Genomic DNA, 24,865 nt, shown 5'->3' on the forward strand with positions numbered 1-24,865 from the left:
CAGACATGTTACGAACATTTGTTCTAAGACTTGTAAAAATCCCTCTGCTGATGCAATGGTTGGTTCATTTACTTGAAAGCTGCAGCTTTCAGTTATGTGCAAAGCTCAGCCAGCCTCAGACAGGTCTAATGTATTTGGGTGCCACTGTGGGGTAAACCATTTCCTCAGTGTGTGTCATGTGTCACTGTATCCTGACAAACATCCTCTGTCTCTCAATAAAACACACTTTTTTATTTGTTTTAATAAATAATACAAATAAAAGTTGTTGTTAGAGATAGTTTCTAACATCAGAGCACAGAACGTGTTTTTCTATATTTAGCAGGAAATCATTACAAGGCAGGGAAACTTGTTTAGCCTTTTTTTGTCCCACTGTCTAGTCCTTCTATTGGCTGGCTTTCGACCAATCATATTGTGTGTGTTCACTCTCTGTAGAGTAATTTGCCCCTAGGGCTGAAGGAAGAACATAAAGTCTAGATTGGGAAGTAAAGAAAGTTTTACTTGCTTTCGAAAAATACGTCTGGTTTACGGCCCTCCTCTCAGCAGCAGCAGATTCTTCTCCTCCTGCAGGTGAGGAACAACTTCTCGGTCTGTTTGTCCTCACAGTGGTTTTACATATCGACAATAAAGTAACCTGGTTCTTTCATTTAGAAAATGATGGTGGAGTCATTTAGATTAGTCTGCTTCTCCTGGAACGTCTTTTTAGCTGCAGAAGAGCTCACATTCTTATTTTTTTAATTTAGATTACTGACATTTACTAATGTCAGGCTAAAAGATGAGTGAAACTAGTGAAACCTGAAGCTTCTAGTAAGCTGCTGGATGTATGTTTATTGTTTATTTTTGTATTTTTGTTGTGTCCCACACCATTTCACAGCTAGGGACAGAAAGAAAAGCAGCTATTTAATATGCGATAAACCAAGAAAACCTATGTCATTGTGTGGATTTAGGGTTTAAGATTCCAAATAACAGCTGTTATGAAAAAAAAAATAGATGAAACATGATGTCAGACCTGGATCACGCCTATGATGTATTAGCCTTGTCTTATGAGGGTTATTTGTTCAAGTTCAGAATTACCAAACATTATTTTCATACCCCTGACCATAATTTTTTTTATCTCTCTGGTAGATAAGTTTTTTTTTTTTAATGCATGTTCACAGTTCAAAATAATCCCTATTTATCTTATACGGAGCATCAGTGCAGTCTTCGGTCCTGAAACAAGCTTTATCTCGCTTCAAACATCTCTTTATTTAACCAGATCTCACATATAGTTGCATCTAATGAGAAAACAAGTCATTTAAAAACAATATTTGTTGTCTAATAAAGGACAAAAGTAAGCTGCTAAACGTCAGTGCACCTTTAAAATAAAATGCTATTATAGTTTTACTAAGATAACTCTCTGGTGACCATGAATCTCAGTATCAGACATAAGAGAGATGTTTGACTGTAGCAGAGGCATTAATGTCACCAAAGACTTGTACTGCTGTAATGTTGCAGTCCAACATGTAACTGATTACTCAGTGATTACTGTAAGAAACTGATTAGGCCTCTGGCTAAGAGGCACAGAGACAAAAAAAAGCAAATGATGGTTCCCCTAGAAGTCAAAAACACCAGCGTGAGTGAAGTAAGATGGTAAACACCCCCAACATTTTTCCACCACTGCTGGGTGGAAAAATGCATTTAACCCATTCACACAGTGAGGCAGTGGGCAGCCACCAATGCAGCGCCTGGAGAGCAGTGGGTAGGGACGGTACGTTGATCAGGGGTGCCTCAGGGTAGGCGTTCAGTGGATTCGAACCCCTGACCTTCTCCCAGTTTTCACCAAAACATCATCAGGATTGAGGTTGCTTGCTTTGTTGCAACTGTTATCAGCTGCAATCTTTTCTGATTGGGTGCCTAAATAGGAGCACAAAAGCAAACCAGTCAGACAACATTTTTTTGTGCTCTGTTAAACCACAACTTGGAAACAATAAGTGGCGCCAGGGCGGCAACACTGACAGTTAATATCCACCCTGATGTGTGTGGACTCACACCCAGACCTGTGAACAACTGTTCATTCTTTATTTTGTTTATTAGTTTTCCACCATTAGCTGAGTCTGAGCCTCTCCAGATCTCCTTCTCCCCGCCACACACTCCAGTGTTTCGAAGGATTCCCCAAGTCAGCTGATGTATTCTGCAGAGCGTGTCCTCAGTCTGCTCCACTTGGACATGCCCAAAACATCTAGGAGGCGTGCAGGCTAGTTGAGCACCCAAAACCAACTCTGCTCAGAGGCAGTCCTGAAAGGATGAGCACCTCACCCTATCACAACAAGACACCTGCCTCGTTTTTTTTTTCTGTGCTTACATACCTAACTTTTTTTTTTTTTACTTAGAGGTATTCTAACTTGTCCTTGTGTACTTAAAGTATTATGTTTATACCAGAAGAAAAACTGAATGCAGCCTTTGTCAGAATAAATTTATAAATGGAATGAACCAAAGTGAAAGAAACACTAGAGAAACAAAGTTTAAAAAAAATCAAAATAGTTATATAAATTGAATGAGGAAACATATATTAGGCATAGTTTAATAAATGTAGTTAAAAAGACACAACAAGCACAGTAAATGTCAGGTGCAAGTATCAGTCACAGTACAGATGATTCTCTAGACTGTTGTAGAGCTGACGCATCAACTACTCCTTGTATGTGTAGCTTTGCATGATTCAGTTAAAAATAATCCATATTTATTTTGTGCTAAGCCTCGGTGCTGCTCCTCTGTTCATCCCCTGTCTGAATCAAGTTATTTCAACTTCTCTTCTGATTGGCTGCACCTTGCAAATGGAAGGTTTGAGCATATTAGGAGTATCATCTCTGATTAATGTCATGTTGGTGGAAGGATAGAAAGTGTTTAGGTCATAAACATTCCTTGTACATGACCTGAAGTCTTTATTTAAAACCATATATGATGGCTTAGATCCTTTAATTCTAATGATTAAAACTCCCTACAGCTGATGGTTAAACTGCATATCTGCCAGGAAAAGGCATCACTGGAGACTCACAACTGCTGCATGGAGTCAGTGTCACACCCACTGTGTTTTGACTTCTAGTAAACCCTTTAATGTCCTTTTACATTTGTTGGCTGGTACGTGGGTTAGGACAACGTGTATATGAGTCACTGATAGAGTATTCAAGGTGCAGTATTGATGTAAAGCTGCAGGTATAGACTCAGCTCAACGGAGACGGGACTTTGGAAAGCAGTGCTGTAAAGACGTAGACTGAACCTGTTAGAACAGGTTTCCTGTCTTCTCTCCTCACACTAATGTGAGGGATCTCAGTGGGGAGGATTTTGAGAAGAGCTTACTGATTTGTTAAAATACATCAGCAGCAGCAAAAAAAAAAACCCTCCAAATTGTTTAATGTTGTTTAAAAAGGTCCGCAAATAAGAAAAACAAATGCAATAGAAAAATTTAAATCAAAAGATAAATTTCGACTAAAAATAAAAATAAACACAGAAAAATATCATCTGATTTAATCAAACACTAATTTAAAAACAGGTTAAAATGTATTCATGTATTTTGGAGTCTGAACAAGATTTTCTTTTACTTATTTCAGGTTAATCTTTCATACTTGATTTCATTAATTATTTTATGTATTTATGTCCATCCTATCAGTTTCTCCATAAAGGTGAATACACCTGTTGTATAAACTCTATCAAACATTTATATTGTCCCGTGGTGAAAAAATATGGGTTATTTGCAGAAAATATGAACTTTGTAGTGTTTCATGAAGGCCTCAGGCAAGCCGATTTGGAAAGCTGCCCAGAGTTTGTTTATTCAGCCTCACCTCTGGTGCAGGTGCCCACCTCTCAATTTTAAATACATGTAGACATCGAGGGTTCTCAGGAGGGGCCGTGCTGAGGCCAGCTGCTATCTGACAGAGAGTCATTGGTACCATGCCCCTGGTATGGGGTCTTCATAACCCCATTCTCTGTGCGCCATTTCAGGCAGGGTGCGGGAGAAGGAGCTGGCCGTCTGGTTGGGGTCTGGGCCTGTTGGGCCTTCCTGCTGCTGCAGGACTGGGGGCAGTCTGCTTGTCTCCACCCCAGAGTAAATGGAATCATTTCCTGGGTCTGGGGGTGGACTGCTCCTCTGGGGGTGCCTGGACCTTGGGGTACAGAGTATTTTTGGGGAGTATGAGTGCGTGTACAGTGTTTAGTTCTGTGTGCCTCCATGTTGGATGAGTATATGTCTGTGTGATGGTGGGAATGCATGATTGTGTCTGTGTGTGCCTGTTTGTCTATGTTCATGTGCCAGGTTGGGTCTTAGATTCCACCTCTCTGTGAACATGTCAGGCTCCCCCCAGGTGTGGATCCTGTTGTGGAAGTTTTTCATTAAATAAAGCCTGCAGACGAGCGGTGAGCTGTAGCTAACATTCTTTAATCAAAACACAAAGAACAGACAACAAAGTTGGTGGAGAGCCTGCATGACCGCGGGGCAGACGGTCAGCAGAGTCTCCTTGAGCCTAACATGGCTCCCAGTTAAATACCTTCTTCAGGAACAAAAGGCAGTACACAGCTGTTTCACACTCCCTTGCTACCTCCCAGAGTCCTCAAAGAGACAAAGGTTTCTTCCTGTGCAGTTGTCTGCTTCCCCCAACTTCCTTACTAGACCCCCACCATTTGTCTTACTGTATGAGTGTGAGACATGTTAAAATCCAGTGGCACCAAGGCATTATACGATAAAATAATGTGATTAATACATAAGTAAAAGAAATTCCTATACAATGCCTATCTTCCCCAACTACGCTTACTGCAAGTGGCTGATGCTCCCACCCGTTGGTGGTTCTCAGTGTCCGGGGCTGGGTGCTCGGGTAGATCGAACAAACTATGACAATCAAGTGGACCAGTACGGCAAAAGCAATAATGGTCCACTTGGAAAAATGGAAAAATCTGTTGGGAATTTTTCTTGGCCTTCAGACAATAATTCTGATTGCCATGCTTGTCCTCTTTTTGCAGCCATCATGAAAATAGCATCTTTTAACATTCAGAAGTTTGGAATAACGAAAGTGTCAGACCCTGATGTCCTCGAAATCCTGACTAAGGTAATAACCAGTATAAAAGCCCACACATACTTTCACCTTACAAAACTGTAAATGACCTGCAGGTCTGGCTCCTGCTTTCACTAAAATGTCTGATCATGTGACAAAATAGTATGCTTTGGCTTTTTGTCATGGAAAGAAGACAGAGGGTGATAACAATGTAGAAAAGTAGTCCAGCCCTCCTACCAATTATTAAGTATTTAAGTAATTAAGTATTATATAAAAACTTTCTATTAAATAGCTGAGTTGCAAAGTGGTAAAATAAGTATCAGGACTCACTGTTCAAGTAAAAATGTAATCCTATATATGCATCTGAAAATATACTGAAATACATGGAGTAAGTTGTATTTTGACTTGTGGTTTCTTGCTGTATCATTGAATCACTGATTTGTACTTAACTTTTATTCTGGTGATGAGGTTACATTTCCAATTCTTTGCTTAAACCCATGTTTTATTATTGTTATTGTATTAGATCTGTTTCATATTTAGTCAACACGCCACTGTACAGGTCAGCCGCTCTGAGTGTCGGCTGTTTAGGAACCACAATAGCAAACACACAATCAGAGTGTGTTAATTTAAACGTGGATCCACTGGCCTGTTGTCCCTTCAAGTAACCACGCTCAGTGGCAGCTTGCCCTTCATTCACAGAACCACCATTACCTCTATAACCACACATTTTAAGTCACTCAGCATTTCTGATTGTTCCCATCTCTGTCTTTTTTTGATACCTCTTCAGCTTTATTGTTGCAACTCAGAATATTTACATAAGTATTTTTTTAAAAAACATAGAAAAATGTCAGTATATATTTTACATATCTGGAAGAGCTAAATCTTAAATATCTTTAAATATTTTCTTAACTGAACAATTATCTTTAAGGTAGTGACGCATCTGATCAGTTCAGCTTTTTTTTCTCTCTATTTCAAAGATTGTGTCTCGATATGACATCATTCTGATCCTGGAGGTGGTGGACGCCAGCGGAGAGTCCATAGAAATCTTCATGAAAGAACTCAACAAGTAAGGAAATGCTTTGTTTCCAGCATCATCACTGTTATTATCATTTAGAGTGCTCGTGTTTAAGCATGATGATGGTGGCCCAAAGAATAACAATTTTCTCATGATAACCAAAAATGATTAAGATTTTTAAGGATCATTACATTAAAGATTATTTACACAGTTACTTCTGAAGTTATTTGTGTATTATAAACACAATGGTATATTTCCTTTTTTAAATAGCTCACTTATTGGAAGCATCTGTATAATAGTATTATGCAATAATATTATTATCAGGAATTCTTTCGGCTTCAATAATCATGTATTAAAGTCTGACAGCGTGACAGCTGTAATGACAACACTAAAAACTGCTGATGTTAACAATTTATGTTGTTGGTCATGTTCATCTTATTGTCAGGCAAAACATAATTTGGAAATAAAGTTTGAATAAATGTAAAAAATTCAACTTTGACCTGCTTTTTGTGTTAAATGAAAAGGTTTCACTAAAGCGTTGCGCATTCATCCTGAACCAGTTCTTTTCAGAGAATCAGAAGACATAACAAGATTTAATGGACCAAAATTAAAGAATTATACAAAATTTCTCTCAACTTATATCTCCTCAGAGTCCGCGAGGGATACACTTATAAAATCAGTAAACGTGTGGGCAGTACACTCTACAAGGAGCAGTTCATGTTCATCTACAAGTGAGAGTTCACTGACAGCACACATCCTGTTCATTTGCAGCTTCAAATTTTTATTCTTGAACTCACTAGAGCAGCTTTGCATGATTCACAGTTCTGCTGGGCCTTGGTGCAGTGCTCCTTAAAGCCCTCTTGCTAAGCAAACTTTCTTCAGATTGGCTTCTCCATGCAAACGGAAGCAGGTGGACTTCATTGCTCAGAGCCAGAGTTGAGATGACTATATTATTAACATCCACACTGTGTGTGTGTGTGTGTGTGTGTGTGTGTGTGTGTGTGTGTGTGTGTGTGTGTGTGTGTGTGTGTGTGTGTAGAAGTGATGTGGTTACGTTGGTGAACCATGAGCAGTTTGATGAAGAGGCAACAACAGGAAAAGATGTTATTAACAGAGACCCCTACATCCTGAAATTAGGCTGCAGCAATACAGGTAGGATATGTTTGTCATGGAAACAAGGTAACGCAAGGATCAACAGGGAGTTAAGCTTGTGTGTAATCAGTGTAACAGCTCACTTTAAAGCTGATACTATGTCTTCTGTGGCCTTCCTGTTGGCTGCACCTTTATGTAACCTGGATGTACAGATGAGTCTCTAGTCCAGGTTTTTTTTTTTTTTTTAAAGCTGTGATAACCTAAATCTGTTTACACGTTATGGGGAAGTGTGTATTTGTATGGAGAGAAAATCAGCTGGTTTTAACTTTAGGGTAATTAAGTAATATATAATTATTTCATAAATGTTATTAAAAGGCAATCAATAATTTGAACTAATTTACACTAATGTAAATAATCAGTAAGACTTGAATGTAGCCCTGCCCCCTGTGTACAGTCCCAGAAACACTCAAGCACAAATTCACAACCAGGTCCTCAGGTGTCTAGCCGAGAAAGTTGAGTGCAAAAGGAAATCCATCAACGCTCAACCTTTCACGAACCAAGAGGAGCATCAGTTTTCATCAACATTTGTCCGGGAGGGAGACAAGCCGAGGACAAACCCCTCAGCCCCGGACCTGGGCCCGCTGAAGGTTGCCAGGGATTGGCAGATGCAAGTGGACTTGGATCAGAGGCTAATTTTTCCCACAGAGATCGTAACAACTACTCTGCGACCAGACCTCGTCCTTTGGTCTAACTCTCAAAAACATGCGTACGTCATTGAGCTGATGGTACCATGGGAGGAAGCAATTGAGGAAGCATTTGAGCGGAAGAAGCTGCGCTATGCCAACTTGGCAGCTGAGGCAGAGGACAGAGGCTGGAAGATCAAGGTGCGCCGGTGGAAGTGGGGTGCAGGGGCTTTGTTGCCAGTACAACAGCCAAACTGCTTAAAGAGATTGGGATCAGAGGACAGGCGCAACGGCAGGCTATAAGAGAATTAGCTAACACTGCTGAGAGGACCAGTCACTGGCTATGGCTAAAAAGGGCTGATATCACTTGGGCAGTTAAGGCAGTCAGCTAACTGCGAGAGAAAATAAATATTCTCCTCTTCTCCCCTCTGCTCTTCTTCCCTTTTCTGGGAGGCAGTGGGGAGGTAGAGCGTACAGCCCAATCCGGCGGGGAGGTGTGGAAAGCCAGATTGGGCGCCCCCCTTCCAGCTCTCTTCTCTGCTCTCTCCTATCTTGTCCCTCTTGTCTTACTTCTCTCTATCACCTTTTCTATCCCTTTGAAGAAGTGAGGCTCCATAAATGCTAAAGAGGTAAGTATTATTTCTCAGTTGCAGTGAATAGACAGAAAATAAACTGTAGAAAACTAAACAGAAGAAAGAAGAGAAATAACAATTTAACATAAACCAGTGACGCACTCCAGGGCCTGATCAACCCTGGCAGGGCCTCCTTGGATGAGGGTTTTAGTGATAATGGCCGGAACACCCGATGAATCCAAGGTCCACAACTGACAATGTGTCCCAAATTTTAATATGATAATCTAGATCAGATCTCTAATCTCTAGACCTAACCAAGGAAGAAAAAATGTCAGTTTAGCCTGGGTAAAAGACCGAAAGTTGAGGCACACAACGCTGTGTGCTGCTGGCAAAGTTTCTGGGCTGCCTTTCCTCATAACAGAGATCCCTCAAGAGTCTCTCCATTTAAAGCAATGCATTATCAGGGACTGTAACATCTAGCCCTTTTACTGAGTCATGGATGTAAACTGTGTGTATTTGTGTTCTTGCTGTAGTTATGGAGGACCTGGTGATGATCCCAGTTCACACCAAACCAAAGGACTCTGTGAAGGAGCTCAATAAACTATACGATGTCGTCATGATTATTAAGACGAAATGGAATACTGATGTAAGGAGAAGTTAGAGAGTGTCTAAAGCTTTGTAGCTTGGGTTGGTTGCACAACAGAGAAAGCAGGAATTCTTACTTCTGTGAAAATTTGTAGATTTTGACAGAGTTGTGTAGTAAAAGGCGTATGAACCAATCCAACCACTAAACTGGGAAAACAAAACAAATATATATTGAGGAGTTAAAGCAAAACACTCAAATGCAAATATTTCATGTCTGTGCTGCAGAACATTATGATATTGGGTGACTTCAATGCAGGCGGCTTGTTCGTTTCCAAACGTGCCATGAAGAACATTCGCATTCGTAAAGACAAGAACTTCCACTGGCTGATTAGAGATGGCGTGGACACTACAACAAGCACCAACAACACACACACCTATGACAGGTAATGCATAGCAGCTGCTGGCTGCAGCTTTATTTTGAATCGACAGACGTGAGACTGGTATCGATCTGTTCGTCAGCAAGAAAATAAACACATCACGCAGTTTCTTCAAATTATCTGAAATAAAGAGGAGTAGATTCTTTTGTTTTGCCACATTAAAATGGAGTGGTACTAAATGTTCTTGCTTTTTTCTAATTATGTATTTAAATTTGGTATTATGGGTTTTTAAAATAAGCCCTTTTCCCTATCTGTGTTAAGGATCGTGGTCTATGGAGATGACATGCTTAATGCCGTGGAACCAGAATCTGCAAAAGCCTTCAACTTCACGAAGGAGTTTAATCTCAATGGTGAGCAGGTCTGTTTTGATTAATGCTTTTCACCAAATGAATTACTCTTATATTCTCTGCCTTATTTGCAATATCACACGTAGAATATGATTAGTCAGAAGGGTTTTAGACACTAAATTATAAGGCAGATAATTGTGTTTTTGTCACATCACTCAGTCTGTTTAAAGATCACTGAAATAGCTAGACATAAAAAACAGAACTCGGTGTGTAAAAGCTGGCATGGTTGCTTAAAGGTGGTACCAAAGTACAGTTGCGGTATGGTGTTATGGCTTTAATTAAAATTCCTAAGAGGCCGTCAATCAATGGCCACAAAAATGTTGAAAATCAACAGCTTTCAACTTGTCTTTATAGGGGGAGAAAAAAAGAGAGGGTTCAGTGACGTGGGATCTTTATTCTTACAAACAAAACTTTAGGGTAAATTATTAACAGTGTCACAGTCACTCTTTTCAAGTGTCCTTGGTAACTCTATGACCTGGGTTTGACAAAGACTCTACCCTTGGCCTGTCAGCTCATTGTCTTTGAAAATGTAAACCACTGCAGTATGGAAAGTATCCATATTGTCATTATGACAGTATGGATACTTTCCATACTGTCTGTCATGTTTGCAACTGTGTGCAGGCAGGATGAGGACCCAAACGCAAGCTCACGAAGGCAGGAATGAACTCAAAAATACAGCTTTATTGCTGGAGAGAAAAGAGAGACAGCACGGGTGAGCACGGACATAACGGGCTGGGGAAAACATGGAATAAAACACAAGGAGGGGAAACGAGGGCTCACAGATACACAGAGGGGCACACGGGGGGTAATCAAATAAGGAACATCTTAACAGAACAACCAAACCACAGCATAAATACAGAACAAAACCCAAAACACACGAAAACTAAGAATGCTGGGCCAACATGGCCCAGGATCATGACACTGTCATTAGGTTTTGCCTCTTCAGGCTGAACCTGCACACTAGGTGCACAGCATCAAGCTCTCACCCCAGACCTAACCTTGTCCCAGGAGGGTAAACTGGTCCCTTGAGTGTGTCCTCATAGGGTTTTGTGAAACACTCTCTTGGCCCCTCACCCAACACCATTTTGCTTTTGTAAGACCCTAGCAAGAGCAGAAACCCCAGACAACATACCCCATGCACAAACCGCTGATTCATGGGGACATTCAGCTAGACCTCGATATTTGTTCAAAAACTATTAATCAGCACATTTTGTTTCTTTTGCAGGCTCTGAAAGTGAGTGACCATTATCCAGTGGAGGTTGAGTTGAAGTCCATAGTTGAGACAGATGAAACAAACGGTAAGCAGGATATTTATACATATCCAAGGCTTATGTACCATAATACTACAAGACCTGTTAAAATTGTGAAGTCAGTTTTTCATTCTTATTAAGAAATGTTTATTTTTTTTAAATTTTTTCCCAAAAATGTAAAAAATAAAACTTACACACGTTTTAGACATTTGTTAGAAAGATATGCTTACGTTGAATATATGCAGATTGTGTTCAGAGAGTGAGTTCAAAATCAACTGGATTCAGAATTTGTGTTTTTTCCTGACATGTTCAAAGTGTGATATGAACTTTCTGCTCAAAGAAAATATTTTATACATGCAAACATGTTTAAAATTAATTAATTAGAACAAATTAATTGCAGCCAAAAAGCCGAAAGGAAAAACCCCCGCCTACGCATTCTTTGTTGTGGACTTCTATAAGGAGCACAAGAAGAAGCACCCAGGAGCCAAAGTAATATTAACAGAGGTTTCCAAAATGTGCTCAGATAAATGGAATTCCATGTCACCTGAGGAGAAGGCAAAGTTCGAAGAGATGGCCAAGAATGACAAGCTCCGGTATGACCAGGAGATGAAGTCCTATGTACCACCTGCAGGTGCCGAGAAGGGCAAGAAGAAGAAGAAGGACCCCAACGCGCCCAAAAAGCCACCTTCTGCTTTCTTGATCTTCACCTCTGAACACCGTGAAAAGATCAAGGAGGATAACCCGGGGATCTCCATCACTGACATCTCCAAGACGTGTGGTGAGATGTGGAAAAAGATGAGTACCACAGAAAAGGCCCCCTATGAGGCCAAGTACGCCAAACTGAAGGAGAAATATGAGATGGAAGTTGCTGCCTACAGAGCCAAAGGCGCCAAGAAGGCGGAACCAGCTGACGACGATGATGAGGATGAAGACGATGAGGATGAAGATGATGATGATGAGGATGAAAATGATGTTGACGGGGATGATGACTAAGTCGTTTCTGTGTTTGAGGATGTGAAGTTTGTGATGCGTTTGTTTATGTTTGTTTTTGTTTTGGGTTGGACGAGTTCAGCAGTATAACCTGCTGCCCCTGTCGGTTGACCTCATTTGAGCTGTACTCTTTTTCTAATTTAGGGTGTTAGATTTATATTGTTTATTGTCATTTATCCTTAGAAATATTTAACCATATATGCTTAGAGGTGTATAATCGATTGTGTAGTGATAGGATGTGTGATCTTTGGCAGTCTGCATAGGCTTGGTGTGCATCCCAGAGTGTTCTGGCATTCACACCCACATTGTGGGAGCATGGGAGAGGTCATACTCCTCTTATTGTTTTATGGTAGGATAAACTGTCTATATCTGTTTTAGTCTAAGTGCCTTTTGTTTAGATGAACTGCTGGACTTCCAAACCAGCAGGGTTAGGGAAGTTGTTTATGGGGTCACACTCTGACCCCCCCCCCCCCCCCCCCCCCACACACACACACACTTACACAACACACAGGCAAGGTACTCTTTGTGTGTATGTATACGTCGTATGTTAATGCACCTATGCATATTCATGTAACCTCAATAAAGGAGCAGTGTTACGGGGGAGCAGATGAGAGCAACTGGGGTCAAGTGAAGGAACGGCGTTTGTCCAGTTCTCTCCCGCGCACGAGAAACATGAAGAACTTTGCCTACTCGTGTCTTGCTTTGCTGTGTAATTAAATTGTCCTTAACGTTCCAGCGAATAGGTTTATGCTACAAACCTATCACAAGGATTTAGTTTTTGTCACTTAGTCCCCTTTAAGATTTATATTTTAAAATGTTCTACTGTAATAAAATTGTATATATTACCCATTAAAAAAACTGACTGTGAAGCTATGCTTTTAACAAGACACAATTGAAATAAATATTAAAATCACAATTTTACAATTTATACTATGTATTTATTGGGGCAACAAAATCCACAAGATAAGAGTTACTTTAAAGGTGATGTAAATATTGGAAAAGTGATTTCATACAATAGTGTTAACACATCTGTTCTCAGGCTCAGCATTACTTATAATTGTTAGCTAGAGTCTAACTCATGGTTTAATAAACAGGGTTGTAGCTTTCAAAGACTGTATAGATGAAAGACGGAAGGTGTGCCACTGTGACATCATCCATTGATTTGCAAAGTGCTATTGCCTACCACCTTCACCAAAGTCACAAGTACACGGTAGATCTTAACATGAAATCGAGTGATCTAGCGTAGCTTTTTCACATTAATGAAGAACATAATTTACAAAATAAACATATCGTGTTCAGTGAAACTTGAAACTACCAATTGCAGCCATGAACTCATTAAAGTATTTACTAAGGTCAAAAAGGAAAAGCAGTGAGCGCTTTCCTTTATAATCCTATACAATCACTACACTTTCTGCCGCCCCCTGCTGGCTATTAGAATACTCCAGGCATGTCTGCACTGGCTTCACTTTTCAGACTAAAGCAACATCTTTTATATACATACTTTGAGAGCAGTTTCTATTGCTAAATGAGAAATATTGAGTTGAATGAAAATTTTACAAGCATGTATGTGCCTTTTTGTTTAATCTGTATGTAACTACAACACTTCAGTTGTCTCTTCAGTCCTAAAGTGCTGTTGTTTCATTTAATAAAACCAGAAACAGATTAAACATTTTAATAGCATTTCAAATAAAGCGTCATCACAACTGTTAGTTTAAACACAGCCTGATAATTGAGCTTTAAGTGATTTCTTACCATTTAGAAAAAAAAAAAAAAAAGAACAAATAATAACAAGCATTAATTAAAAACAAAAAACTTTATTGGCATCTCCCTCTTTTCAAGATAACAAAACTCATGGACTTGGGCTGGTTTGTGTTTGTTAGTAATTTCATATGGACACAAAATGCAGTGGACATTAGTTTTACAGTCCTTCTACATCTTAAGCTGCAGGCCTTCATTTCTATAACAAGATTTAAAGATATTGGTCAATATACGCTGATCAGCCACAACATTAGAACAGAATGTCACTGCCTACCTAAACATTGGTGCATGGCAGCAGCCTCCTCTAGCAGGACAATGAACTATACACAAAGCAAAAACTGCTTAAGAAACATGAAGGTGTTGGCCTGGCCTCCAAAAATACCCAGACCTCAATCTAATCAGGCTCGATGGGCAGAAAGAGCCCAAAGAGATCCACTGCCAACGCTTCCACACAATAATGATTTGTGGCTGATCTGTGTGTATGAGCAAAACATCACAGTTGGAGGGCCATTGTCCTTGAAAACCTAACATTGTTAAATTTATTCCTTGTACCACTCCACTAAAGGTTGAGCACCCGAGCAGGTTTTGAGTTTGATGCGGTTTATTTTTTAACGAGCAAAACAAATTGTAGTCTTTCAGCAAAAAGACGAAGGAAGCGAGAACAGGATCAAACAAAAATCAGCAGCTCAGGTTTTACTTCTTCCCAGATTTCTTGATGCCACCTCCAGCTGAAAGAGAGAGAAAGCAAACAAAAAGATTGGGTGTTAGAAAGCATCTAATTAAAACTGCAGCCACAACTGTGACCAGTTTGAAAATATATTGATGACTGAAAGACTTTAAAATTAGAGGTTTTCTCAAACAATAACATAAATTTACTTTATTTTTTCTAAAAGAAGAGATCACTGCATAAAGGCATGCATGCTTATAAAAAGTCTGAAATCAAAACAAAATAGCATAAACAAAGTATAAAATATTTGAATTTCAAAGGAGACGCAAACATCAGAGAGACATGAGGTCTACTTTGGACTAAATTTGCTGAAAGTTTGGGGTTTGTTTCAGTTTTCTGACCTGCAGAGAAAGTACAAGCTGTACAGTGAAACACCAGGGCTAACCTGAGGCTTTCACTGTAGCCATGGTAAGAAATGTCCAAATTCGGATCTCAAGGTTAAGCTACCAAGTTGACAAACATCTGCAAAAAGTGAACCCTGAAAACTGAAATGGCTACAGAAACTGGCAGATCACCTGAATCCTGCAGGTGACAGCTCAGCACTCTGCTGAAGTCACTGTATTCCTGAACTCTCACTGTGTGCTGGTAACGTATCAGTTATAGAAACACCACAGTTGGGTTGCAACATCATGATGTGTATGTTTGGAAATATGTAAGGTTTGTCATTATGAAACAAAATTAATAAATTCAACCTGATCTGGATTTTTTCTGTTTCTATAAACGTGGGATGGTCTGGTGATTGGATGTTGGGTGGATATAGATACAAAGGTTTTATAGTGTGTGGGTTTTCTTGGTTTGTTTTTTGTGCGTGGGACTGGGGCTGGAGGTTTTCAGTTATTATTGGTATTATTCATGTATTTTATTACTCCACTTGTAACTTGTGCTTTGAGTATGTATTTTGCATTTTATCACTCCTGTGTGCACCTGATCACGGAGCAGTGTAGCAGTAGTTGCGGGAGTACATAAATCTGGTGCATTTCTTCACTTCTTGTTTTTGTGCATAGTTCTTTACAAATACAAACTAAAAATATAAACACAGCTCTTACTTAAAGGTCCTTTTCCTGATGCTTTGGCTTTCAACGCATCCAGGGCCTTCTGTTCTTCCTTCTGCTTCTGCTTGAAGGCTACATCATCCTACGGAGACACATACAATTTAAAATCTTTCTACGCTTCTGTCTTATGCTCAGCTCATTCCAAGCCACAGCTGACATTTCCCTCTGAATATTTCTTCCCTTCAGTCAAATAACAAAAATTAATATTTCATCTGATTTCCATTTATCAGATTCTCAGCTGACACCTGAAGACATCGCACTGGGTTGTGTAACACAATGACATGATTTTATTTTATTTTGTTATCAACAAGTTAAGGAATACATTTTTATCACCAGTTCTAATTTTCAATGGGCATTAATACAGGTTACTAAAGCAGAATTAAATGACAAAGTAGATCACAAAAAACAGAAAGGGTTAGCGAAATGATCCATACATCAAAGTTTATGTATCAAATTATCTGTGAAAACAGCTTTACTTTAAAAAATAAACAAAAACGAAATGTATAAAATATTGCAATGATGCAATGTAAATGTCTTCTTATTCATGTTATCTTGATTACAAAGGGATGCAAATGATTTAGAGGCTTGATATTAAATGTTTTACACAGTCTATGGTGAGGGGGGGAAAGAGCAAGATACATACGTCATCCATGTCCTTGTTCTGTTTCTTGGGAGCCTTCAGTGGTTTCTTTTTACCTCCTGAGAAATAAAATTTACATAGATACATAAATACAGTGAGAGCAAAATGAAACTTAGAACTATAAAGGTAAATTAATAAATAATACAATAAGTAGATACAAAATATGAAAACCTAAGCTAGGCAAACGTATTTAAAGAACAAATCCACAAAGTAAAAGTATACTAATAAAAACAGTGGGGAAAAACTGCATTCTATAACAATGGACTACAATGTCTGAACGTTTCTCTTTAAAATAAATTGACTAAGTTTAGACAACCTTCATTACCTTGTTATGAAAATAAAATAGAAAATATAACTAAATCTACAATATCTAATAAACAATAGTCAGTGAATAAAAATGAAATATACGAAGGAATATGATCCAAGTTACGTCATTACGTGAACACAGGGTTCTTGACTATTTTTATTGTTTGCTTGGAAAAAAATTAACCTAAACTCCTTAAAATCTACTTTAACTTAAATGGCAGCCAGATGACCGCGAAACCTTGAGCCTCGAATACAAACGTTAGTTACCACCACGGGTTATTCGAAGAAAGAAGAAGAAATATATTTAAAATTTTAAAGATTTCGTTTATATTGTCTGTTGCCTGAGAGAATATTTATAAGCCGAATGGTCCATTCGGTCCCAATAATTTAAAAATGGCATGAAAATATCTTCTATCTTCCGTATGTATATCCCAAAACAGAAATGGCACATTTTAACTGCCGATTGGTCAGAGAAAACGTTATCTTTAGCGGCAGCTAGCATTAGCCCACTATAAACGTGCTAAACTGAAAATCGTCAGTATCTTTTAAGATGTGCAGATTTTACAGACGAATCTCAAATGAAGCAATCTCCCACCTTCTCTTCCAGACATGGTTACAGCTTGTTATAAAATTTAAAGGAAAGGAAAGTTTGCTGCGAAGACAACTGGTACTTCTTGCTAATCCGCGCTGTTAGGTCCCCGTTGAACCGGAAATAGAATGACCGCTTGTTGCCTGTCTCAAAGAAAATTCTTGACATCAATATGCTACAATGCTGTTACCCTAAAGAAACGTAATTCGTGTCTTATGCGTCCGCTGACATAATTGAAGAAAACGGGTATGTTTACTCTGTTATAACGCTTTGTACATAACAGTATCACCAGAGTCCCAAAATAGTTTAAAACTTATAAAAAGTCAGCTAGCCGGTAGCTAAATGGAGCAACATCTAGCTAGCTAGGAAGTGGGTAACCTTGGTGGAAAAGTACTCTTGATATATTTAAAATGATATCCAGACATTTTTTGAACCGAATCTGTGACAAAGTGCAGTGCTCGTGAGGTCCTGCACCCACCGGGAACGAGTTTGACTTATTATTGGCAGACTAAGCTCTCACTGTGCCTGAATTGCCTTTGAAAGCGTGCCTATAACCACTACTACTAAGCAGGATTTCTGGGAGGTTTAAAAGTTATCTGAAGAAGCTCCATATTACTAGATGGTCTGTCTTCTACAACAGCACACCCCCTGCGGACTGCCTTATGCAAGATGCCACAAATCTTATAAAGCTGACAGTTAATCAAATTAAATTGTTTTCCCTTTATTCTCTCAGGTGCCTGTTCCAGTGTTGGCTGCTGTGACGGTCAATCTCTGACTATTCTTAACCTGTACTGCTGCTGCTCTGCTCAATGAGGTACTGGTGTGAGCACTGTATCTGTATTTGTGATTGTAAATCACATTGATTGTAAACTGGTTAATGTTATCTTTACTCTGTCAGGTACAGAGGGGCTCAGATCTATCTCTGGGTTCATGGCTCATGCTGTCTGTCCCGCTACTCACTGCCTGGCAAACTCACTCAGGTACAAACCTACAGTGCTCTCCATCAGCCTGGTTCATCACCACCACCACCTCCAAACAAGCCTTCCCCATCTGAAGGGAAAAAGGGATCAGAGCTTCTGAAGGAGCGTGCCTTGACTGTCTTACGGGTACAAAAAGGATCTTCTTCTTACTGTAACAACAGAACTTCAAAACACAATGAAACAAATTTGAACACTGTCATCCTTTTTCTCTCTTCTCTTTATCTTTAAGCATGCAGGTGAGTTTGGGCGGCAGTGGAGTCAGAGGTCGGCTCAAGCAGCCACTGCCACAGTAAACCACTGGTGGGAGAAGTACGAGGAGTTTGTGGGGCTGAATGAGGTCCGCGAGGCTCAGACAAAGGTCACTGAGGTCAGTAAAAACACGGCGTCCAAGTTTAGTCTGTGCTGACATGACTTAGTGGATAATGAATAAGGAATGTCAGGTGCTTGTTATACAGTTCTCTGACAGATCTTTGTATTTTCCAGGCTGAGGCAGCATTCATGGTGGCCAGAGGGATAGTTCGTGAGGCTCATGCTAGCCTGGAGGCTCAGCAGGGCAGGCTGAAGGAGACCAGAGACCGACTGGACAGAGTCTCAAGGGAGGAGCCACACTACCTGGAACTGGCCACAATGGAGCACAAACTCCTACAAGTGAGCTGAAGCTATTAAAATACACAAAACCCATGTCCTTGAGTCATTAAAAATTAAATGTCTTAAATTTCATATCGCTTTTGTTGTAATTTGTTTTTCAGATGGTTTGTTTAAAACAAACCAAAATCTCACAGACAGTCCAAAAACCACAGAGATTCACTTTACTGCCATGAGTGACAAGAAATAAAATTAAATACCGTACTGTGGGTATCACTGGTTTGTTGGAGACTAGTAGGCATGGATTTAAAAACAAATCTTTAATTTATTTTTAATTGAGGTCAAGACTTCCATAACAACACTTGGTCCATCAACTGTTGGTTTAGGTTTTGTAGTTGGTTTAAGGTCAGTAGAGGAAATGGAAGTGCTTTTATTTTGAGTTAACCACAGTTCACATTATGCAATCATACATCATTAATCTCCTAAAACCCGAACTCTTCCATGGCATGCATTTTTAAATAGAATAGAATAGGTCCTAGGAGGTTAATGATGTCGGATAAGAAGATTGAATTTAACCCCACCTCTCTGTCACTGCAGGAGGAGCGCCGCCTCCGGACAGCGTACGAGAACGCAGAGGGTTCAGAGAGGGAGAAGTTTGCTTTATTTTCTGCGGCCGTTAGAGGAAGCCACGAGAAGGAGAGGACGAGAGCGGAACGCACCAAGAACTGGTCCATCATTGGCTCGGTGCTCGGAGCCCTGATCGGAGTCATGGGGTCAACATACGTGAACCGAGTCCGCCTGCAGGTGAGATGGGGTGCTACACTAGGGGACCTCATTCAGTGCACCGATTTTTTTTTTTTTTACCTGAAGCAACTGCACTGGCACTGTTCCAACACCCTCCCCTAAACTCTGGGTCTTACTAAACACTAACAACAATGTGAAGCTTTGTACCTGTTTATGAAAAGTGTCTCATATTTTTTATTAATGTTTTTAGCTTTACTGTTATAAATGCCAACAAGAAATAAGAAAATGAAAAAGATGAATGAGAACAGTTCACAAGCGTTGTTGAAAGTGCGAGTGAAACGGAGTAAGTGGTGGACTTTCTCAGGAACTATACCCATACCCAATAGCACTGTAGTTCCTGTTTCTGGAAGGTTTGCCATGCAAAACCTACTGCCATGCTCCTTTAGGAGAGCCTTCATGAGGCCAATTTTGGACTTAAAAACAGGTTAAGTTAGAAAAATGACTGGACTAGCCTCCTTAATGTAGGTTTTTCCTTTAATATGTCACCCATCTGTAATTAACACTTGCCTTTATCTGATCCTCACCAGGACAGCAGTTATTTAAGCTCATATACGTTCTCTTTTCTCCTCTGCAGGAGCTGAAGAATCTGCTGCTGGAGGCCCAGAAAGGTCCAGAGAGCCTACAGGAAGCCCTGAAAATCCAGGCTGGAAACCATCGCTCCCAGCAGGACGAGCTCCGAACGCTCATTGACAGTCTCAGAGTTGCTCTGAGTGAAACCTTCGCACAGAGGAGAGCTGTTCGCCAGGACAAAGAAGGCACAGCCCCACACTCGCCCTCTGTGTCTGTTTCAGCCTTAAAAGATCTCCACACAGGAAGCAAAAAGACCGAGTCCCTCTTAGAGTCCCTGCCACCAAAACTGGGACAACTGGAACGAGGGCTTGGGAAAGTTGAAAGTGAAGTGTCAACCGTGAGGAAGCTGCTGGAGACCAAACCACAGCTTCAGACACAAGCTGGTCAGCTGCTACATGAGAGACCAGAGAGAGCTGAGTCTGAGGCAGTGGTGAGGAGTCTGGAGGAGACTCAGAGGACTCTGGGAGAACAAATCAGGACCACCAGTCTTTATAATGCAGTGTTTGCCTACACCGCCACTGCCATCACCATCTCTGCTGTCTACCTGCTGCTCAGAGGAACTGGTTAGATACGATACCTCCAGTTTGAATATGTAAATGTACGGGAACACTATCGGGCACTGGGACTAATAATCTGAACAAATGAGTGCAAATTACAAACCGCAGTGAACTCGGTTTATCTAATAAACCGGCTGCAGGTGTTGATTTGGGTTTATTATCTACCTCTGCTGCTTACTGCACTAATGAGGCTGAGGACTTCTTTTAACTGCTTCTAAATATTTAAAATTTACTGATCTCAAGCTGGCAGATAAACAGGAGCGCTGTTGGTATATGTGAATGTCACATTTAGCAGCTTAGAAAAGAATCCCACATTACAACTAAAAATTATGTTTGTTGTCTAAACTGAACAAACCGCTGAATCGGACTTCTCAACAAATACCCACAAGAAACTTGAGTCTGGGTTATTATAGTTTAGCATTATAGGTTTAAATAAAAGAATAATAAGTAAAAGGTAGACTTCTGAAGAATAAAAATTAACTGATGTGATATTCTGTACTTTTACAGATACAAAACTATAGTAAGTCTGACTCGAGTTCTCCAGCACATTGTTTAGGTGATTAGCTGATACAGACACATTCATGGGGCCTTATTATTCCTGCTTCTTACCCATGTTCATTCTCTCGTGTCTTTTGCTGCTAAATTTTCCACTACTTTTAAAAGCTGGTCTTTAAATGTCTCTGTGTGGTCTTTGGTACTAAGGAGGTCAATACACTTCAGAGCTTTCTCCTCTGAAATCAGCTGCCTGCTGTAGCTGAAAATAATGCAACAAAGGCAGTAAGAGTGGACCACAAAGACAGAGTTAGATAAACAATGAGCTTTATGAATTATGATAACTTCAAGGCTGGTATTGACAAATCGTTTGTGGTGCATATATCCTATGTACTTATCTTTCCATTATACTTTAATTATAAATCAGAAAAAACTGCCAAAATGCGTCTTACCGTGCAAGAGTTCAGATTTTCTGTACTTTGTTCTCTGTATGCCGCCTTCTCACAAAGTAGTAGCTCAAAAATAATAAAATCAAGACTTGTAGCTATCAACACCGTCAAACAGAAGTAGAAATGGGACATAATCAGATGTGGGGCCAGGTGGTTGCAGTGCCATGTGAGTTTTCAGCGTCTTGATTCAGCCTTATACTCGTCAGCCTTGGTTGTAGTTAGTTGACCAGCTGAACCTCAGAGGGACCACATCACAGGTCATGATTGCACCACTGGCATTCACCTCCAAGCTAAAGCAGGACGGAATATATTTTGTTCTTTAGATAAAACTAAATTTTTGCCTGAGAACAACCACACCTATGCACTACAGTGTAACATCCTCTTAACCCTCTCCAGTACTTGAACCCGTGTGCCGTCATGTTGGTGTCGGGCTGTTATGTAGCTGATGATGTGTGTTGATCTGAGCGATGATCCCTGTTTATTAAACATCCATAAGAAGAAACTGCTTTTTCAGAGAGTGATTTACAGGCTAATACTGAATGTCTGTCTTCCTTTGTTTACCTGAACAACTCGTGAAAGAAAAACTGTCTTGAAATGGCTCTTATGTCTGAATAATAACACTAAATACAAATATATTCAGTTTGTTAACATTCATCACAGCAAACATAGAAATTCTTTATGAAGAAATATATTTTATACACACAAAAAGCCTAAGTTATACATCTGTCGCAGATCAGCTTTTAAAACTTCCGAAACAAAACTTTCAGGCTTAATGTGTAACGCCCTCTGTCACCAGTAGGGGACAGCCGCTTAACACTTGACAGAGCACGCTGCTCTCAACTTTCTCCGGTCTGCTGAACAAGTCGGAAAGGCCCCTATTACGCTGCTTTTTATCGCTGCACAGCATATTGTGCTCAAGGGAGGGGGCGCTTATCCCTGAATGACCGTATAGTCCTTAAAGACAACCTGTTATGCTTATTACCAGCTCTATATTTTTATTATTGGCCTTTGCACGAGTCACAGTTCAAAATAAAACTTTTTTGAATTTATTCTAACAGTGTTGCTTCTGGTGACTTTAACTGCTGAAGCATTGTTCATGAAACCTTCACGGACAAAACAAACAAGTTTTCCCAGTCTTGTTTGGAAGAACTCATTTGCGCCCATTAGCTTTCTCTTTTAAAAAGGAAAGCGACTGTGAATAAATCCTTGTAGCTAAAGCATGTCACGTGTTGTGGAAACGAGGAAAGTTTGCATGTTCACGCGTCCACATTTGGCGCGTCTCTTTGTAAATCTACTGCAGCAGGTGTTGGTCTTTATTTAGAACAAGGACACACACACACACACTCATTTTTATTAACTGATTAATGTTGATGGTGATTTGGAAAATAAACTTGTTCTTTAAGCTCTTTGAAGCTCAATAAATATTTTGGGCTGAAAAGGATTAAAATTTTAATCATGGCAAAGACTTTTGGCTTAGAAAAAGTATTCATGGAGTGAGCTCATCAGACCTCTGACTGGAGCTATATTAGCTGCTTCTTGCACAACAAACTGAATCCCAGAGAGAAATGAAGACATTTGAGCATGGTGGGAAACACAGGTGCTGAGGAAGAAGAATGTGTCAAACAAAAACAAAACATTCCTCCTTAGAGGAAAGAGAGTCAGCGCTTAAAACTCAGTGCATGTTGGGTCATCTGTTAAGACGCAAAGATCTCAGTAAAATTTGAAATTGTATCACAAAAACACCACAAAATAAAGATGAGATGCATAAACAAGTGTGATGCTCACTTTGTAAGGAGAACATCTATAGTGTTTGACCTTTTCCCTTCTTGTTCCTGACTTCATGCCAAAAAGGTCCCAAAGACTCACATCCAAGCATCTCGGTGCTGTTCTCGTGACTGAAAGTCTCTCAACAGCAAACATATTGTATGCTTGACTTTATTCCTTGAAACTATGCCATCACAAGTTTCTCTCAAGGCAGCAGCAGCCTCATGATGAGTTTACATCCTTCTGTCTTCTAGAAATGGCTTCATGGTACATGCTGAATAATGCTGTTGTTCTATTTTGAGGCATTTTAAATAGAATTGTCTGAATAATAACATGACTTCCTGTGAAGTACTGGCCATCTCAGAAATATGTGCTTCAGTTTGTCCACCTGTTATTTAGCACTAATTAGCAGTTATTTGTGTCTGTACATTTTACCTGTGCAGCTCATCGACCAGCTAACCAAGCTTACAGGGTGCCATCTTAATAATAATGATAATGGATTGCATTTATATAGCGCTTTTCGGGACCCCTCAAAGCGCTTTACAATTCCACTATTCATTCACTCTCACATTCATACACTGGTGGAAGCAAGCTACAGTTGTAGCCACAGCTGCCCTGGGGCAGACTGACAGAAGCAAGGCTGCCATATTGCGCCATCGGGCCCTCTGGTCATCACCAGCAGGCGGTAGGTGAAGTGTCTTGCCCAAGGACACAACGACCGAGACTGTCCGAGCCGGGGCTCGAACCGGCAACCTTCCAATTACAAGACAAACACCCAACTCTTGAGCCACGATCGCCCTCAATATCATGGCTCAAGTCGTGTTGTTTTTGTTATGTCATACAAAAACAAAAACAACACGAGTCCAGAGACCAGCCTGTAAAACAGTCTATGGATACGTTTCAGATTAACAGTTTGGCAAAAATGGTTGGAGTATTCCTATCTTCAGAATTAGGAATACTCATAATTTTGATGCTGGAATTGAAGCAAAAGGTGGAATTTCAGTGGCGTCTCATTCAGTCATGTAGCATGACAAAAAATGTAAATGATATGGTCTCATAATGCTTCATATATGCAACCCCAGTTCCAAACAAGATAAGACGCTGTGTAAAATTTAGATGAAAGCAGAATGAAATGATTTGCAAATTTCCAGCAGTGTCCAAAAGTTCTCAGACAAGTGTCGACCCTTCCTGACCTATTTTAGGTCATTAAAATCTCATGATAGTGCAACCTCACTCCTTGTCCTCCCACCTTTCTGCTATATCTTTTTGTTAATTCAGTTCTTTATTTCTCTGTTATTATTTATTTCTTCACTTGATTTTGAAATTAAAACCAAAGCACAGTATGAGGGGGGAAATGTAAACCTGTCAGTATGTAAATATATCAAACTGAGCATGAAAGAGCGAGAATGCAAGTAAAACAATAAACAGAGAGGAGGACGAAGAGGAACAGAGACAGTGAAGGGCTCCGAATAATGTGAGGGGGAGGGAAAAGTCCAATAATGTGCCTCCTCACATGATAGCGGTATCCAGGTCACCCATTTCAGCCACTCTGTGTGAGAGAGAGAAAATTCACAATCTGTTCTTTATTGATGAAACGATTTCACTG

The 24,865-nt window shown here is 40.0% G+C and overlaps 3 protein-coding genes and 1 pseudogene across 7 annotated transcripts; 3 read left to right on the forward strand and 1 right to left on the reverse strand.

Moving 5' to 3' along the window:
- The first annotated feature begins 427 nt into the window (after positions 1-427).
- Positions 428-11,439, forward strand: LOC146518203 (deoxyribonuclease-1-like). 2 transcript variants are annotated; one of them, XR_014874131.1, is made up of 9 exons: positions 429-5,069; positions 5,993-6,081; positions 6,681-6,761; positions 7,070-7,182; positions 8,911-9,023; positions 9,248-9,405; positions 9,661-9,749; positions 10,972-11,044; positions 11,397-11,439. XR_014874131.1 is itself a non-coding variant. In XM_085159896.1 (8 exons), exons 1-8 carry the CDS (start codon positions 4,752-4,754, stop codon positions 10,986-10,988), a joined length of 978 nt encoding a protein of 325 aa, XP_085016022.1. In that variant the 5' UTR covers positions 428-4,751; the 3' UTR covers positions 10,989-11,044. The 2 variants fall into 2 exon arrangements, 1 of the variants encoding a protein (XP_085016022.1); XM_085159896.1 differs by lacking the exon at positions 11,397-11,439 and having other exon boundaries at positions 428-5,069.
- LOC146518204 (high mobility group protein B2 pseudogene) lies at positions 11,403-14,087 on the forward strand (annotated as a pseudogene). Its single transcript, XR_014874132.1, has 2 exons — positions 11,403-12,131; positions 12,755-14,087. The product of XR_014874132.1 is annotated as a high mobility group protein B2 pseudogene (transcript).
- On the reverse strand, positions 13,781-17,188 carry tma7 (translation machinery associated 7 homolog). The gene is made up of 4 exons (XM_085159897.1): positions 17,065-17,188; positions 16,167-16,222; positions 15,518-15,605; positions 13,781-14,472 (listed from the first exon to the last, which is right to left on the reverse strand). The coding sequence occupies exons 1-4, from the start codon at positions 17,078-17,080 to the stop codon at positions 14,438-14,440; spliced, it is 195 nt and encodes a 64-aa protein (XP_085016023.1). The 5' UTR covers positions 17,081-17,188; the 3' UTR covers positions 13,781-14,437.
- Positions 17,184-21,997, forward strand: ccdc51 (coiled-coil domain containing 51). Of its 3 annotated transcripts, none has more exons than XM_085159892.1 (7): positions 17,184-17,304; positions 17,792-17,872; positions 17,957-18,164; positions 18,268-18,405; positions 18,522-18,686; positions 19,221-19,427; positions 20,002-21,997. In XM_085159892.1, the coding sequence occupies exons 2-7, from the start codon at positions 17,868-17,870 to the stop codon at positions 20,563-20,565; spliced, it is 1,287 nt and encodes a 428-aa protein (XP_085016018.1). In that variant the 5' UTR covers positions 17,184-17,304; positions 17,792-17,867; the 3' UTR covers positions 20,566-21,997. The 3 variants fall into 3 exon arrangements, with proteins under 3 accessions (XP_085016018.1, XP_085016020.1, XP_085016019.1); XM_085159894.1 differs by having other exon boundaries at positions 17,963-18,164; XM_085159893.1 differs by lacking the exon at positions 17,184-17,304 and adding an exon at positions 17,320-17,680.
- Positions 21,998-24,865: the final 2,868 nt, after the last annotated feature.

This window comes from Neolamprologus multifasciatus, chromosome 5, assembly GCF_963576455.1.
Source record: "Neolamprologus multifasciatus chromosome 5, fNeoMul1.2, whole genome shotgun sequence".
Taxonomy (NCBI): Eukaryota; Metazoa; Chordata; class Actinopteri; order Cichliformes; family Cichlidae; genus Neolamprologus; species Neolamprologus multifasciatus.